Raw genomic sequence first — 18,159 nt, 5'->3', positions numbered from 1 at the left:
TCCAGCCTGGGTGACAGAGCAAGACTCTGTCTCAGGAAAAAAAAAAAAGCTACTTTTATCAATCACTCCTTTGGCAAGTGGCTTTTCCTGTTCCTCAGTTTGCATTCAAAGCCTTCCACGATCTGGCTCCTATGTGATTTTCCAAACTGGCTCCTCATACCTCCTGCAACCCACTCTCATTGCTTCAAGTTGACTGGCTGCCTCACTTGTTTTTTCCTTCAATGCTGTAATAATGGCATAGGATTATATCATTAGAATGATGAATGTATCTTGACTTAACTAATCCCTAATTGCTTAACATTTTTCTATTTCCCTTCTCTGTGTTTTACTTTGCCAGGAAGGGTGTCTAAGGAATCATGCAGTCCAGTGGCTTTCAGCTTTGGCCAGTCACTGGAGTATGGGATTACTCCACACTCCATGGGAAGGGTTGGGATGGGAAGGTGGGAGGGAGGTGGGGGTGTTATAAAACTCTCAATGGAGTTATAACATGCATATAGGAAAAGGCACAAATCACACATGTGCTGCTGGATGCCTATTCACAAACAAAAGCCCCATGTAACCAGCATCTGGATCAGAAATGACATTCCCAGCACCCCAGAAAGGCTGGGGCAAAGGACTTTTAAAAAATTCTCACTTTCAGGCCAGGTGTAGTGGCTCATGCCTGACAGGTGAATCATTTGTGTTCTGGAGTTTGAGGCCAGCCTGGGCAACACGGGGAAACCCCGTCTCTACTAAAAATACAAAAAAATTAGCTGGGCATGGTGGTGCATGCCTGTAGTTCCAGCCATTTGGGAGGCTGAGGTGGGAGGATTGATTAAGCCTGGGAGGTCTAAGCTGCAGTGAGCTGTGATCTTGCCACTGCACACTAGCCTGGGCAACAGAGTGAGATCCTGTCTCAAAGAAAAAAAAAAAGTTTCACTTTCGGATTGGTCATTTGATATCTGGATTTCTGGATCTGAGGTAAACCCAGGAATTTGCATTTTTAAGATTCTCCCCAGGGGCCTCCCATTTACCACTAGACTTGAAGACTACTCATCTACCAAGGATTTTCAAAGGGTGCCCCTCAGGTGTCCCCCTGGGGATGTGGGGGTAGAGATAGGGAGGCGTCAGCTCTGCCTTTCCATGGATCAGAATCACCTGAATGTCTTTCTTATACTGGGCCTCCTTCGGTGGATACCAATCCTTCAAACAACCACAATCTTGAAAACCACCTGTATCAGGGCTCAAGGGAAGAAGCAGAACACAAGGATGAATACAGTACAGACATATCTATCAGCATTTACAAGAATTTATTTTAGGTATTGACCTTTTGCGATAGTAAGAGCTGGTTAAGCAGCCTCTATAAGGTGGTTGTTTTTGCATCTGACGTGAGTGTGTGAGGTTCACAGGACAGGCAGTTGGGGAGAACAATCAGGAACTCACAGGCCTTAACTGGAACCACATGAAGATGAACTGAAACTCATGTCACTTCTTGTTGCCTTTGACCTCGATGGTACAAATGTCCTGCAGAAGCTTCACCATGGAGCTAAATGCACACATATGGCCCAGGAGTCAGAGAAGTTGAAGAAGGATCCAGAAGGTGGAGCAGTTGCAGGCCCGGCTGGCAAATGAGTGACAACGTACGTGTTGGAAAGTGCTGCTGCCCTTCCATCCTTGGAATCTCCCAAGAATTTATCTTGGGGTCCATGCCAATTAGAAACCCACAGGACAGGGAATTCTGGGAAATGTAGTTCACCCTAGTGTAGAACACGTGACAGTCACCACACCACACTGACCATCATTCCCATGCTTGGCTGCCACTGGAATCGTGCAGTCTTAGCTTCCCAGGTGGCTCAAACATGTAGTTGAGGCTGAGAAGCACTGGCTGTCAACTGACACATGGATGTGAACCTTGAGACTGCCCCAACCCAGGTCCCAAGAAGATAAATTCTACACTTTTTTCATTGCAAGAGGAGCATAAAAAGGTCTGGTTATTTTTCCTAAGGTCCTAAAATGTGGCTTTTCTCATTATCCTGCCTTCCTCCTGCCCTGTCTCAGCTAACCCAGCCACAACCTTCTTGTAGTCCTCAACACAGTGGCTGCACCCTGAACAAAGCCCTCCCTTGTTTATCCTCTTGGTACAAAGTGGATTAAGAGCACAGTTGGAAGACCCCAAGATCATCCAAATGCCACCAAGCTCATAGTGAACTGAAGACTCAGAAGTTTTCACTATTAGGCTTATAAATAAAGCATCTCTTCCTCCGTGACACAGACTAATTATATGATTGTAACACAGCCAAGTGGTCAGTGAACACTTAACCACTGTGATGTGAGCCACAGAGCTGGCGAGAGCCAGTGCTGCAGACTCACAGGTGGCTGAGTTGCTCCTGCTGAGTCTTTCTCAAGGACGGCTGAAGGAGAAGCCATTGGAGGAGATAGGGGTGGTTGCAGAAGTGGGAAAAGAGTTGGGGGCTGAAAAGAGCTCTGGTGCAAGTTGCAGCTCTGCAACTAAGTAGCCGTGGGTGTTTGCACAAGTCACTTAAATGTTCTAAACCTCAATATCAGCACTACCTCCTGCACAGGATAATTGAGAACATCAAATGAGAGAACACACATGAAACAGTCTGGGAGGAAGAAAGTCCAAAAGCACGGACATTCTGTGTTAGTAGTTCTAACTCTGTTATAGATGACACTGGTATAAGGTGAAGGTTATCTAGTTTATAGATGGATTTTTATTTAGATATTTTGCTTTCTTTTTCCTATCTATGATGTGGTTATTTCTTTTTCTTTTTTTTTTTTGAGGCCGAGTCTCGCTCTGTCGCCCAGGCTGGAGTGCGGTGGCCGGATCTCAGCTCACTGCAAGCTACGCCTTCCGGGTTTACGCCATTCTCCTGCCTCAGCCTCCGGAGTAGCTGGGACTACAGGCGCCCGCCACCTCGCCCGGCTAGTTTTTTGTATTTTTTAGTAGAGACGGAGTTTCACCGTGTTAGCCAGGATGGTCTCGATATCCTGACCTCGTGATCCGCCCGTCTCGGCCTCTCAAAGTGCTGGGATTACAGGCTCGAGCCACCGCGCCCGGCCGATGTGGTTATTTCTAATGAGGTCTGCTGAAGTGTGAGATTGACACAGGTGATTAAAGTTGGATCTTTGGGATTAACTTTGGGTTTTTATTATTTATCCTCTCCCTCTCCTCTCCATTACGGCAGACAACTGAAGACAGGCTGAACCACCCATTCTACACTCTGGAAATAAGTTTACACAGAAAGAACCCTTCTAAGAAAAAGCAACAGTTACCTCATCTTTCAGAACACCCTTGAGGAGTAAAACTGGGGAAGGAACAGGCAGTGCTGCTCTATGTTTATTGATATGTTCACTATTTATGGGAGTTTTCTCTTTCAGAATTAGATTTTCAGCTTCTTGAGGGCAAGGTCTGAATCCTGATGAGGCTTTTTGTCTGCATTAGTGCCTGGGACAGTGCAGTAGAAAGGATGTGGGGTGTAAGGATCCAGAGTTCTGAGATCTAGTTACAGCTCTGCCCCCACAGGCCATTTTAATCCTTCTCGGTCTCAGTTTCCTCCTGTGTAAGGTGGGAATTACCCACTGCATGAGAGTATTGTGTAGCACAAATTAGACAATTTGTGGGAAAATACTTCTATGACCCAAAACGTGCTATGCAAGAGGGATAGACTGTGGTAAGAGCTGTTACGTCTCAAGAACTCTATACTGGTTGATTTTCCTGTTGAGGACAGGCAGGCACAGAGCACAGGCGGTCGACCCTGGGCTTCAGATGGGAAAAAACTCAGGAGTGGAGGAGAGGGGAAGGACATCCCTGGCAGCCCCTGGAGTGACCACAGACACTTTCTCACTGCCCATCTTGGAAGATCTCTGCAATATCTCTTTTGCTTCAAGCTGTTTGTCAGTCTGGTCCCTTGTTTGTTTGTTCTTTTCTTTTCTTTCTTTCTTTTGTTTTCTTTATTAAGAGACAGAGTCTCACTCTGTTGCTCAGGCTGGAGTAAAGTGATGAAATCACAGCTCACTGTGGTCCATACCGTGCAGTGTTAGTAGTATAGTGATAAGCATAGCTGCCTTCCATAGCTCATCACAGCCTCAAACTCCTGGGCTCAAGTGACCCTCCCACCTCGGCCTGAATAGTTGGGACTATAGGCATAAGCAACTGCACCCAGCACATTTTAAAATTTATTGTAGAGACAGGATCTCACTATGTTGGCCGGGCTGGTCTTGAATTCCTGGCTTCAAGCAATCCTCTCACCGTGGCCTCCCAAAGTTCTGGGATTACTGGCGTGAGCTACCATACTCAGCCTATTGGTTCATTTTTTTAAATCAGATGTCCACTGAGCACACACTATGTGCCAAGCACTGTGCTAGGAATTGAGAATTGAATGGTAAGCAAAACCAGGTAAGGTCCCTGCCCTCATGGAGTGGAAACTGGCCTGTTTCTTCCCAAACATCTTTGGACTCAGGCTTATGCAATGAGTCCTGCAAGTACCATCCAGCCCTGGGGACAGACGTAAATGTTGTGTTTTAGTGGCATTCCAGATTTAAGCTAAAAAATATCAACAAGTTGAGGCCAGGTCTAACAAGAAAAAAAAGAAAAGGCAAAACTCCCAGCAACCCCTCTTTCGGGTCTTCCTTCCTGTGCCCCCACCTCTGGTTTCCAGTGTCATGCTCTCTATGGTTTTACCTGCTTTTGGAACTCTCACCTAACTCATTCATACTAAGGTGGTTCTTACTCTAGAAGAACTGAATTTAATAGGGAAAAAACCCTTAAAGAAATGATACCCCAGTTGGAAGGATATTAGAGGACATCCTACATCACACCACTAGGGTAGTCACTTCAGACCGGCACTTTCAGGGGCAAGAGGGTTAGAGGACATTGGTGCTGGCAGCAGGGATGAGTTCCCTTAAGCAAACCTCTGTGCTCTTTAAACATCACTCAAGGTAAGGAGGGGAAGGGCAGGGAGCAATATGGCTGCCATCAGGGTCCTTGTTTTTGTTTAGAGGAGGTGAGTCTGCAAAGGCTTATTCCATTACTAAAAGTGGTAACTACATAATTCACTGTGTAAATGAACGTGGAAAAAAATAAAGACCAGGGGAGTCTTCTGTAGCCAGAACCTAGAAAAGCTCCATCCACTGGCCCTCTTTTTAAATTTTTCTCTCATTTCTGACCAAGCTGTCAGATAATCCTACTGGTGAATTTCCAGCTGGAATTTCAATTTCCCTCTTAGTGAGAAAAGTGAGACACATTTTATTATTAGACCCCAATCTCTAAAGTGAATTTCCCAAAAAATGTTGGTTATGTGAACCCTGAGGAGACTCATTAAAAGAAAAGCTTTGTATTGTAAAATAAAGCATGGGCAGTGAAAACCACACAAAAGAGATGCACTGCGTTGGGAGGGATGGGAAGGTAAGCATCGAGGTAACCACCATGCAGGTGGAGACACAGAACTTTGCCAAGCACCCCACTCCATGTGTCTGGTCCACTTGTAGCCACCCACCTCCCTCAATAAGCAGACTCCTGGCTCCACAGTCTTTGTGTCCTTGTGTGTGTTTATGATGTCATCGCCCATGTGTGTATCCTCAGAGGCTGCATGTCAGTCCTCCCATGTTTTGCATGCCTTTTAAACTTATTTTAAGCGACCAATTTCCCCCTCATTATTTTCCTTACAATTTTTCTGTTGAAGACTCTTGCTGTCTAATCTGCAGTTTCTCACTGTCTGGATTTTGCTCTTGATGCATGCCAATATGTCCAAATGCCCTCATTTTGATGCAAATAATCACTCATTTAAAAAGACCCTGTTTGCCAGCCATGTTCTTAAGGAGGGCACAACCCACCGTAATCGCTTTCTCATGAGCGTGTGGGCAAAGGGAGCGCTCACAATAGAGGTAATGAGACAGAGAACAACGTGAATGTGATTTATGAAAAAAGAAATATATATATTTCCAATTGGAAGTGACCAGGGAATGCTTCTCTTTAATGCCTTTCAATATAGTTTGCCTTAGTAGGAAACACATTTGGAAAGGGATTTGGCATCATGTTATACTCTAGGGTCCAGTGTTGTATGCATTAGTTTTTATCAAAGATGATTGCATAATAGGACCCTGGATGTAGCAAAAACCTAAGGAATCTAAACCACTAACCAAGCTCACCAAATGTAATAAATATAAATCACAGATGAAGGGAAGATTAAATGTGGCTATTTACTTATGCAAGAAATGTAAGCTTTAAGATTTTTTCGTTTTCTAATCTCAGCAGGCAGTCCCATGAACATAATTATTAGTATTTTCAAGGCTTGATCAAATATTGGCTTAATAAAGAACTCATTCACTTAACGGTGATGACCTCCAGGTACCTGTGGTAAAGTCCAGAACCCTAAATTATATGCTCCAGAGCTATGGCACCTACATGATGGACAAAATAAATGAGTAGCGTCATACTAATATATGGGAGATTTTTAACACTTAAAATTAAGTATGTCTGAATTAAATACCTGTTTTGATTTGCAGAGGGGAAAAAAGCTCCCAAAAGATGGATATGATAAAAGGACTCAGAAGTCAAGGCTCCCTTCAAACTCAATAGGCTACTAACACTACCTTCAAAACCATTACAGCATTAGTTGTACAGCCACGAAAGGGGCCAAAAAGACATCAGAGGGGAATAAAAGAAATTAGGTAGAGGGCCTAAATGAGCACATGCTGGTTCTCTATTCTTATTTCTCTCCTTGGTTTTCCTAGGGATTGTATCTTTGGAAAAAAAAAAATCAGGTTTGTGAGGCCTCCTCTCTGCTCACATTCACTAGAGAGAAGGTAAGGACAAAAAGGGATAGGGAGGGAAAAGATAATCACAAGAAGGAAGGAGGCAAATTTCACAGGCAGACTGATATCTTCCTTGGGCTCAGGAGTTTTAAAACTCTGCTTGCAAGATTAGGTTCTTGCTTTTATAGTATAGATGGTAAGAGATTTCCAACTCTGATTTTACAATGCTCTGGGGTTTATGCAATTATTACGATGTGTGCATTAAAAATTCTCAAAGCCAAATTAATTTGAATTATTTTTCACCAAAAAGGCAGACATTTAAAAGCTTTTTTTTTCCCCCCAGTTATCATCCTAGTCTACCTTTCTGTATTTTTTTTTTTTTTGAGACAGGTCTCGCTCTGTCACCTAGACTGGAGTGCAGTGGTGCGATCACAGCTCACTACACCCTCCATCTCCTGGGCTCAAGGAGTGATTCTCCCACCTCAGCCCCCTAAGTAGCTTGGGCTACATGTGTGCATAACCCCGTCTGGCTAATTTTTACATATTTTTGTAGTGATAGAGTCTCACTATATTGCCCAGGCTGGTCTCAAATTCTTGGGATCAAGCAATCCTCCTGCCTCGGCCTCCAAAAGTACTGGGATTACAGGTGTGAGCCACCATGCCTGGCCCTTTTTGAAAGATTTGATATGCCTTGGAATTCACCCTGCCTGAGCCCTGGGACACAGTTGCTTTGTTTCAAGGCTAAGTACTTGTGTTCCCAGCTGGCTGGTGCTCTTCTTCTAGGCCCTCTCTGGATCACTAGGAATTCCACAGTTCTTCCCTAAACCTTTTTTCCATCCCTGTCCCTCTTCCCAGTCCCTGCTCCAAAACCCCTCATGGACTGCTTTCTTCTTGAGGTTTCCCACCTCGACCTCTAAGAGCTATGGTGGAATGAAATTCCTGGCGAGCAGGCTGGGCTGGCTCCCAGCAGTGATATGTGAAGGGAAAGCAGAACTTCGTAAGGGGAATAAACCTATCAGAGCCTTCCACGCTTCCATCAGCTCACTTCTCCTCCTGGGCTGGGCTCAGTCTAAGCATATTACATGCATAATGATGTTTAATCCTCATACCACCTCTCTGAGAAGCATGATTATACCCATTTTCCACACATGAGAAGATTTACACTCAGTCAGAGCAGGAGCTAGACAAGGCTGGCTGAGCAGTGAACCTTGCTCCCAGTCCGGCTCTGAACCATCACACTCTTCAGTGTGAAGCAGGAGATTTTAGCCTCACGTTTCTGGACACTGGAAGGACTCAAGAGATTTGGGGTTTGCCCCTTTGGTAGTCCAGTGGAGGACAGATCAGTGGTGACAGGCTCTGGCTCTGTGGTCCCCTGCCATGCCACTCTGCAAGGGGGCCCTTCCCTGCCTATGCCTAGGTCTCCCTGGTGACCACCCAGTTTTTCCTCGAGGGCCTACCACAGAACACAGGCGGGTGTGTGAAGTCTTTACTCTGTACCTCCCTACACTGCCCAGGGTAGAATGTGGTGGTTCTTCCCAGAACTGTGCCATCTGTAGATAGACCAGGGCCTTAGCCTTCCTTCTTAGCAAACGATGTGTATCAGTTCATAGGAAACCACTCTGCCGATGACACTCCACATCTGAACACAGGACAGTAAAAAAGGTCCTTGATTTGGGAGGTACGGGGAAGAGAAGGGAGACAGGCACAATTCTGTCTTTACATCTTGAGCCATCCAGCTGAAGGGGGTCTGTGGGCTGGCAGGGGGTGGTAAGGCTTCAAATCCTTTCTTTGAACCATTTAAAAATGTTCTTGCATGCTGCCTCCTTTCCCCATAAACCCATGTAACACATCACCAACTACTACACAGAAAATGTTAAATATATAACAAATATACTAAATCATATAAAAAATATTATTTAGTGGCCTTTTTTTCTAGTTTATTCTTACTTTTCTTACTTTTTTTTTTTTTTTTTTTTTTTTTTTAAATCCAGGTAGCCAATTTTATCAGCCAGGTTTGGAGTACTGGGCTGATGAATGTTGAAATAGTCATGGGGTTTCATTTATTCATTATGTCTTCCTTCTTCTGTGGGAGTCAGCGCCGAGATGATAAATGCTGGGCTCAGGTCCAGCTCGGGCCACTCACTCCCAAGGTTCATACACAAACAGATCAGCTGGATCAGGGCCCAGCAGGGAGGTGAGGCTTAAACCTCTTCGCCTGAGGAGGAGCCAATAAAAAGACTAGCAGCTTGGATAGTGAATAAGCGCGAGTGCACGCGTGTGCGTGTGTGTGCGTGTGTGTGTGTGTGTGTGTCAGAGTGACCTATCCCAGGTGGATGCTGGGAGTGGTGGCAGGAAGTGGGGTGTGATCAGAGAGACAGGAAAAGGCTCAGAGAAATGTATGATAGCTCAGATGGGTCTCAAACCACAAGGCTCTGTCTACACATCCAGCACGATTCCTTCTGGAACACAGGGAGTTAAAGATGAATCAACTCTTGAAACTGAAACCAATTATCCATGGCAATTTATTAAATAACTAAGGTTTCTAGGCCTTATTAAAATAAATGTTTAGTGTATTTTCTTATTCTCTGACGTTCAGTTCTTCACTTGTCAGCACCTGCTGGCAGCAGCTGGAGTAATCTTACCAATTTTGCCGTATGTGCAAATCAATTTGATTCCCCCCCTCCCCAAGATAGAAATCAGTAAAGTGATTAAGTTACAATTAAGGCATGTCATTGAAAGCCCAGATAACAAGAAAAGGCTGAGGAGGAATCGGCCAGAAGTCACCAGTGATTTCCTTCCACCCCGGTTAAATGATTTCTCCCCCTCATTCTCTTGCCTGCTCTACTGCATGTGACACTGTGGATGAATCAACAAGCCTCGTCCTATTTCTGGGAAGTCTCTCCTTTTTCTGGCTTCCATCATGCTTTCCATATGCCAAGTTCTCCTCTTGTCACTCATACGGGCCCCCTAACTGTTAATCTGTCTGTCCATCCATCCATCCAATAGATGTTTAATGACCCAGTGTGCCATGCACTGGGAAAAATGACAAACGATATTTATGTCTGGTTTCACAGTTAAAAATGCCTTTCCATATATTATTTAATTAAATTCCTGCTACAACCATTTGAGGGGGCTGTTAGGATCCCCATTATTTTATATATGAGGAAGCAGGCTCTGAGAGGATCTGCAATTTATTTAAAACAGCACAGCCAGCAGGTGGCAGGGTCTAGACATGAATTCAGGTTTTCATCCCATTAAGAATTCATAATGGTACTCTCCTATATACTGGTGAGGTATAATTTCTCAACAAGCCTCACTGTTCCTAATGAAATGTCACGCTCCAGCTATCATGTATTTACTGAGACTATGCTAGGCTCCGAGAGATGCAAAGACTGAGTCCCCACCCTCACAGAGTTGTGGCTGAGTTGGGAAGGCAGACGTTAAACATATATGTTCACACAAGAAATACTTGTTTTCAACATATGAGGGAGAGCTAATCTAGTTGTGAAAATTAGGGGAGTCTTCCAGAAGGAAGTAATCATTAAGATGCAGTCTGAAGGATGAGTCGGAGTTAGCTTTGGAAAGAGAGGATGAAAGAAAATCACATGTACAGAGGGAAAAGCATGTATGTGCAAAGGCCCTGTGGCAGAAAGACCCAATGTGCTGAAATTTTGAAGGCCAGCTTGACTGGAATATAGACAATGAAAGGGAGCCTGGCACAGGATGTGGCCCAGACCACACAAGACTTTGTAGCCATGATAATGATTTCTACTTTTAGTTTAAGAGCAATGGGAAGCCACAAGTCAAGAGAATGACATGATGAACTTTGATTTTGATTCTGACTTCTGTGTGCAGAATGAATTGTAGAGGAGCAAGAGTGGAAGCAGGAGCAGCTGGAAGGCTTTTGCAGTTGTCCAGGTGGGAACTGATGGTAGCTTAGACCAGTGTTGTGGTGGTGAAAATGAAGAGAAGAACCCCACAGGTACCCCCTGCTCTGCTCAAGCCCATTTTCTTACTAGATCCTGACACCAGAGTGTGCTCACGAATTTGCAGTGAATGGAAGCTTGTCCACACTTCAGGGCTCTGCTGGAGTCTCCTCTTCCAGGAAGCCTTCTCCAGACAATGCCAGTCCTCTGAGATCTTTCAGAAGTCGTACGCCTCTTCTGCGCTTCCCATTCTCACACCTGATGCTTCTCTATGGCTTGGCTGCTCTCTGGTCCACTCCCGGAGATGCCTTCATTTCTCTTGTTGTCTTGCTTTCTCCCTTTGGAAAGTAAATGCTTTGTTGGCATTTGCTGAATGGTATCAACACGGCTCCTTTGGAAATTATATTTGTAAATGATTACTCATGCCAATTGCCATGTTTCCCCCTAAATTAAACACTGGTTGCTTAAATGTGTCTTCATGATTCTGTTCTACCAAAATGTATGTCCCAATTTTTCCATTACTTCCTCTAAACTCTTTTCCATATTTCTCCTAGTAGAAAGCAGTTTCAGGGGGAATGGAGTGGGGGTGGGGTGGGGCCAGGAGTGCAATTAAACAAGGGCTGTCTGACCAGAATTCCTATACCTTTTTAATGGGGTATTTGATTAATCCTTTTCATGGGCACCATTATTCATGCCTTGATAGAATCTCATTTTATAGCTCTTAATACATGGACCCAATTTATCCACATCACATTGTATTCTAATACTTGTCACCCAAGTTATTAGCTATCTCCTTTTCAGTGTAAAATCATCAGTAAGTTTGATTAGCTTATTCCCTGGGGATGATAGGGGAGATAAGAACAGACACAGTACAATATAACCCCAATGGCTCTGCATTCTCAAAAGAAGACTGCTACATGGAATCCATTTATGGAGCCAGGGTGGCCAAAACAAACATCCGCCCCATGGGAGGGACTCTGTGCAACCCAGGAGCGGTAGCCACGAAGGGCTGACTGCTGTCATTACTGGCAGGACTGAGCTATCATCCTAAGTGGGATTTTAATAAAAAATGGTGGGGTTCCTCCACCTCCTGCTTAACACCCCCTCCCAATGCCTTTCCTGAGAATCACAGCCCAGCAGCTTCTCTTTATTCCTTGACATCCCTTCTGCCTTCAATCCCTGTTCTTTTCCTACTGGGCACCTGGCAGGGCGGACAACCTAGAAGGAGATGCACAGTGCTGTGTACTGCTCTTTCTCCAGCACAGGCTTGGGTCTAAGCCTCGAGCTCTGTCTTTCTCTTCTCTGGAACCAAATCTGAGCCTTGGGACTCACAGGTGGCTTTGCTTTTGTAAGCAAAGTCACTCCTTAGCTTGAAAGAGAGAAGGGGCCTGCACAACCCCTATTGGATGGTAGGCTCCAAGCCCATGGAGAGTTTCTAATGCCCCTTCCTCTACGCAACCATCTTTCTTGAGCCCAATCAGGCTGCACCCCTAGGCCCCAATGGCTGCAGCCCTCCTCATCTTTACACCAAAGGCCCTGTCAATGATTCTTGTGCTTTTCTGAGCCTGGCAAGAGTGTCACTGTGGTGACATTCTTCCCTTCCAAAGGTGGAGCCCAATTCCCTTCCTGTAGTGTGTGGGCTGGACTTAGAGACTGATTTCTAATGAACAGAATAGAGTGGATGTAACAGCATGTCCCTTCTGAGACTAGGCCATAAAAGGCATTCTGACTTTCTCCCTCCCTCTGTTGGGTTGTTGGCTCTCAGGGAAGTCAACTGCTATGCTGTGAGCAGGGCTGTGGAGAGGCCTAAGGTACTGAGCACCAGGAACTGAGGCCTCCAGTCAACAGCCATGTGAGGGAGTCATCTTAGGAGTGGGCCCTCCAACTCCAGTTAAGCCTTCAGATGAAAGCTTGACTGCAGCCTCATGAGAGACTCAGCAGAACCACACAGCTGAGCCACTCCCAGATCCCTGGCCCACGGAAACTGTGCAAGACAACACAGATTTGTTCTAAGCTGCTAACGTTGGAGTCCTTTGTTATGCAGCAACAGGTTATTAACACACTCTTCCTACTTTAGGGTAAGGCGCTCATCTTCTTCTCCCCTTCAATTCCCTTCTTAGGTTCTATTTTCATCTCTTCTCTCTTGGGATGTCTGGTATCCCTGTTGCTCCCTCCACTGACCCGTCCCTCTGTGTCCACTCAGTCCTCACAGTCTCAAGGACTCTTTCCCAAGAAGGGGGAATGGAGGAGAGAGGAGCTCCCCAAGACCTGGGTTTGCAATTCCATTCTTGCCTGCCATCCAGAATGACATCTGGCATTAGGAGAATGACTTTTTGCAGATGGCAGTCTTCCTCAGGCCATGAGGCTACCTCTTGTTTCTAAACCCGTGGGTGTAATAACTTCAGCCAGGCCCACAGCCAGCATGAGAAGACTTTGCAAACATCGTGTTCCCCTTTGTATCATATGCTCATCTCCTGTGCCCTTTTTGCTCATCTGCAATTTCTGCAAAAGGTCATGTCTCGTTTCAGCTTTGCCGTTAAGTGTATTTGACTCTAGGTGGGAATCTCAAAACTGGATGAAGATGCAATCTGGCTTAAATGCTGCAAGGTGGGCCACTATACTTCACCCCAACCAGCTGTGTCCTGCTAGCATAGACACCCATGTAGGAGGTGGCAATCTGATAGTCACTTCTTTCATAATTATACATGGGGCAAAATGTTTGCTTTTTTTGAGACGGAATCTCGCTCTGTCACCCAGATTGGAATGCAATGGCACGTTCTCGGTTCACTGCAACCTCCACCTCCCAGGTTCAAGTGATTCTCCTGCCCTAGCCACCCGAGGAGCTGGGATTACAGGCGCCCGCCACCATGCCCGGCTAATTTTTACATTTTCAGTAGAGATGGGTTTTCACCATGTTGGCCAGGCTGGTCTTGAACTCCTGACCTCAGGTGATCCACCTGCCTTGGCCTTCCAAATTGCTGAGATTACAGGCATGAGCCATGGTGCCTGGCCTTAGTTTTTAACTAAAAACAAAAAAATCCAGGTAGCTTTTCCATCTGGTCAAATCTTAGTAATTTTTACAAAATTAATTTCAGTTTAATGGAGCAAAGTCAGACAGAGATAGATGTCAATTTTCTAGAATGCCTGGCAAAGATTAAAAAAACACACACACACACACACACACACACACACACACACACAATGGAGCTAAGCAGTGGAGTGGACCCCAAAGCAGTGGTTCTCAAAGTATAGTCCTAGGGCCAACAGCAACAGCATCATCTGGGGACCTGCTAGGAATGCACATTCTGGGGCCCCAACCCAGAGCTACTGAATCAGAAACTTGGGGTGGGGGAGCTGCAATTGATTTTAACAAGCCATCTAGGGGATTCTGACACATGACTACAAGTTGTGTATCACTGACTTATAGGATTAAACATCTAAATCATTCATTCAGCCATAAGCTATTGATTGAATACCCACTGTTTGTCAGACATGGGGCAATGTGGAGGAATGATAGGGAATGTCTTCCTCAAGGAGTTCACAATACTCCCTTCCCTTGCTTTATTACAAAGCTTGAAAAGAATGTAGGAATCTGAAGACATAATCCAAGGAATGGAAATTATTCTTTATATGTAACTTTTCAATGGACAGGAGTCACATCAAATTTTTTTTTTTTTTTTTTTTCCAGGAACGATCATACTCTCAAAATAGTAACCTTTCTAAAGTAAGTAAATGTGTGGGTTTAATATATTATGTACAGCTGGCTCAGGCTTTTAGACTTAAAAAAAAAAAAAGATTATGAGATTCCACCATGAATGAAATGCAGGATTATTTCAAAGATTCACTTAGGTATCTGTCTATCTTAATGAACAAACTATTCAGTGTTACCATCTTCCTTGAAGTAGGAGTTCTTGCCACCTTCTCTTAAAATAAGTCTAGGCCGGGCGTGATGGCTCACACCTGTAATCCCAGCACTTTGGGAGGCTGAGGCAGGTGATCACTTGAGGTTAGGAGTTCGAGACCAGCCTGGCCAATATGGTGAAACTGCATCTCTACTAAAAATACAAAAATTAGCCAGGCATGGTGGTGCATGCCTGTAATCCCAGCTACTCAGGAGGGTGAGGCATAAGAATTGCTTAAACTCAGGAAGTGGATGTAGCAGTGAGCAGAGGTGGTACCACTGCGCTCCAGCCTGGGTCAGAACAAAACAAAACAAAACAAAAAAACCCTAAATAAGTCATAACAGCTCATATGTATTGTGTGCTGGGCTTGGAATATTTCTGTATTCATTAACTCATTTGATCCTTCCCTGATCCTACAAAGTAGATGCTGATCCTACAAAGCAGATGTAGCAAACACATATAGTCTGGAGATGAACAGAGTCTGAAAGAGGCAGAAACAGGAACCCAGACTCATCTCTTAACCCCAGGCAAATGATCCTCCTGTGCTGTCTCTCATCCCCTTTGGGTCATTTTGCTGCTCATTAAACTACTGATTAATTGGGAAAACATAAAAGGAAATACTACTCTCCCCTAAAAGGTTTCTAGTATGAAATCCCTGGCTAAAGCTTAAACTGCGGGACTTATTTTGAAATTTTAAAGTTCATGCTAGATTTCTCCTTCAATACCATAGATAATGAAGAGCTGGCTATAAACTTCTTATGGTCACCAGCATTAGCAGCCTGTGTAAGAATCTGATCCATGCTCAACAGATCCTGCTTGGAGAAGATGCTCCACATTTTCTCCTTTCTCAGGGTGTCTCAAAGATGCTCATGGACTCACTATAATACTATCAGAGTAGATGACTTTCCTGTATTTGGGATGAACTTGAACTGATGCAGTCAAGCCTGGGCCCTTGTGACCAAGGATATCTAGTTAAATCTGACAGCTGTGGGGATGAAGAATGTGACCTATGGCCACAGAAGAAATCAAAACTATCTGGCCCAGACCAGAAACACACTCAACCCTTTGGCATAGGCAGGAGGTGTGCCCAGGGGCTGAGCTCATTCGCCACACAGGCTTATCCTTCATTTACAAAGGAATCACAGGTCAACCATGTTTTGGCAACTAGATCAGGAGCCCTCTTCTACCTATTGCATTGTTGGGCATAACCTGGCGGCTTTATTTATATGTAAGCAACAAATTCAGAGTCCACGTGGGCTGTGTAAAAAACCCTGAATGCATCTCTCAAGCCACTTACAGTGCATGCAACTCGAAGGAAACTGAAATGTATGCACCTTTCCCACTGACTTTCTGTAATCAAGTCTTTTTAGAACAAAAAGTTCAACTTCCATCTGTTTTTAAGTCAGGGATGCTTGTTGGCTTGTGCTGAGACATTGATTTGATTAGTAGCATTCTGTGGAACTACAGACATGAGATGTTGAGCTCACAAATGTATGATTCATTTCAGGATTTTGAAATGAGAAATGCACCTATCAATGACACAGAAGCCGGGAGATTCTGAGAAAGCATTTCATGCATATAAATGGAACAGGCGATGAAAAAATATGCTTATGGTTACAATCCCGAAGCCAGGGACCACCCCACTGTGCTCTCCACCCTCGAGAAGTGACGGCTCCACGGGAAACCGCTGGGATTAGATGATCCTGCGTTTGGACACCCATATGCTGCCTCATTTATCTACCTGTGACAGGGACAGTGCTGGAAGAGAATCAAAAGATGACAAATTGCTTCTGGTTTTAAAGGAGCTGTTCAGGCTGGATGTACACCCAGGGGGAACCAGCTTCCGTGCCAGGAGCCATCACTTCATCCCATTCTAAGGCCACATTTGGCAAACACCAACCAGCAGATGACTGCTGTCTCCTTTCACCAGTGGATTCAAAGACGCTTGCTCTGAAAGCCTGAAATTCAGTCTTTCTGAAGACGTGTGCAGCAGAGAGCAAATCTGCCCACACACTGCAGTGAGGCAGGACGGCTGGCAGGAAGCAAGGGTTCCAGATGACAGGGATTTTTCCCGTGTTGAGGCAGACAGATAACAGGGGAATGATTTTGCAGGGGAATGACTCCAGAGTAGAGAAAGTATAGTGTCAGTAAATGACCCTAGAAAAGACTGATACAAGTGAGATAAGTGGACAACAATTTCCAGGACACTGGCCATGGAATCTGCTTCTGGGGACACAGAAGCCCCCAAGATTCTAGCTTTCCTGGGGTTAGAAGGGAGGCCCACTGGGAGTTTCAAGAGGGTCCACCTGAGCAAAACCTAGCCCTACATAAGCCCCTATACTCGCCAGCCAGTGGTCCAGCCAAGGCCATGTATCCATCCAGCTACGAGCCTTGCTGCTTCTCTCCCGCCATGCGTCCTCTCTGGGAATGACTATGTAATTCAAGGTTAACCCACTCAGTCCTCTGGAGGCGAGCTTTCCTCAGCCAGTCCAGCTTGTGTTTCTTCTCTGCCATGTGCTGAAATTCACAAGGCCAGAGAAGTGCCTCACTGTGTTTAAGTGTATAGATGCCTTGTGTTCTCCTACACATTGCAGTCCTATTTACTTATTTTATCCTCTTGACAACCTCTGAGACAGGTACTATTATTACCCCCTTTTTGAGGTTGATGAAATTGAGGCACAGAGAGATGAGGATTGGCTGAAGGTCATACAGCCAGTGAATAGCAGAGCTAAGGTCAAGCCCAGATAGCTCTTTTCTGGGGTCTGACTCTTTCAGAACCTCTCTGCTGCCTCTCCGATAGAAAGCTCCTTGAAACCCAGGGGCTGCAGCCCATGTGGCCAATGGCTTGCTCAGGCCTTCCTCCTTCTCCAGTCCACCCCTCTGGAACTCGGTTGGTACTCAGGGCTGGAGTGCAGAGCCTGCAGCATGAGAAGACAGGCTCATCTCCAAGCCCCTTATCTGTTTCTAAATTCAAGCCAGATGTCCAAACGTTCATTTTATGCTTGTTTGTTTTGAATATTCCATCGTGATGCCCAAGGCCGCCTCGGAGATGGTCTCTCTGTTCTCCTTAGTGAGCATATGACCCCCTCTCCTCACACCTCTTGTCTCTGGAAACACTCTTCCTGCCACCAACTGATGTTCCCTGCCTAACCTCATTACACATTTCAGCTAAAAATGCCTATTTTCCATGTGGCAGTGAGGTATAATTATAGCACAATTTACATGCCAAGGCATTTTCAAATTTATCATTTCTAATAATAATCTTGGTGTATAACCACCATACCCATTCCATAGATGGGCAAACAGAGGTAGGAAGTCATAGCAAGGTTGCAAGGGCATCCCAAATTGCCAGGTCACTTGAGCCACTTGCATACAATTCTCTCTCCAGATCGCTTTCTCTCAACTTTCTGTTCAACAAATTTATCCGTGGCCTGGGAATGAGAAACGTTAACAGGATCAAGTTGTATCTGTGCCTGTACTCCAGCTCTCAGAATACTAATAAGCGACTCTAAGCTTTAGTGGCAAGGACATCAATGCTTAGCTTTCAGCCAAAACCCATCATGAGTAGGTTTACATGC

The 18,159-nt window shown here is 45.0% G+C and overlaps 2 protein-coding genes across 8 annotated transcripts in view; both read right to left on the bottom strand.

The window, feature by feature from the left end:
* Nucleotides 1-18,159, bottom strand: part of EFCAB10 (EF-hand calcium binding domain 10) — a 312,208-nt gene that overhangs the window by 182,069 nt on the left and 111,980 nt on the right. The window lies entirely within an intron of this gene.
* Nucleotides 1-18,159, bottom strand: part of ATXN7L1 (ataxin 7 like 1) — a 272,684-nt gene that overhangs the window by 144,464 nt on the left and 110,061 nt on the right. The window contains exon 5 of one of the 7 annotated variants that reach the window (XM_050782685.1): nucleotides 2,707-11,017. The exons of the other annotated variants lie outside the window; for them this stretch is intronic. Coding sequence (XP_050638642.1) covers nucleotides 10,932-11,017 — 86 coding nt within the window. The 3' untranslated portion in view covers nucleotides 2,707-10,931. Of the gene's footprint in view, nucleotides 1-2,706; nucleotides 11,018-18,159 lie in introns of those variants that run through there. 7 annotated transcript variants of the gene reach the window in all.

Source organism: Macaca thibetana, chromosome 3, assembly GCF_024542745.1.
Source record: "Macaca thibetana thibetana isolate TM-01 chromosome 3, ASM2454274v1, whole genome shotgun sequence".
NCBI lineage: Eukaryota > Metazoa > Chordata > Mammalia > Primates > Cercopithecidae > Macaca > Macaca thibetana.
This window is presented reverse-complemented; position numbering and strand designations above follow the sequence as displayed.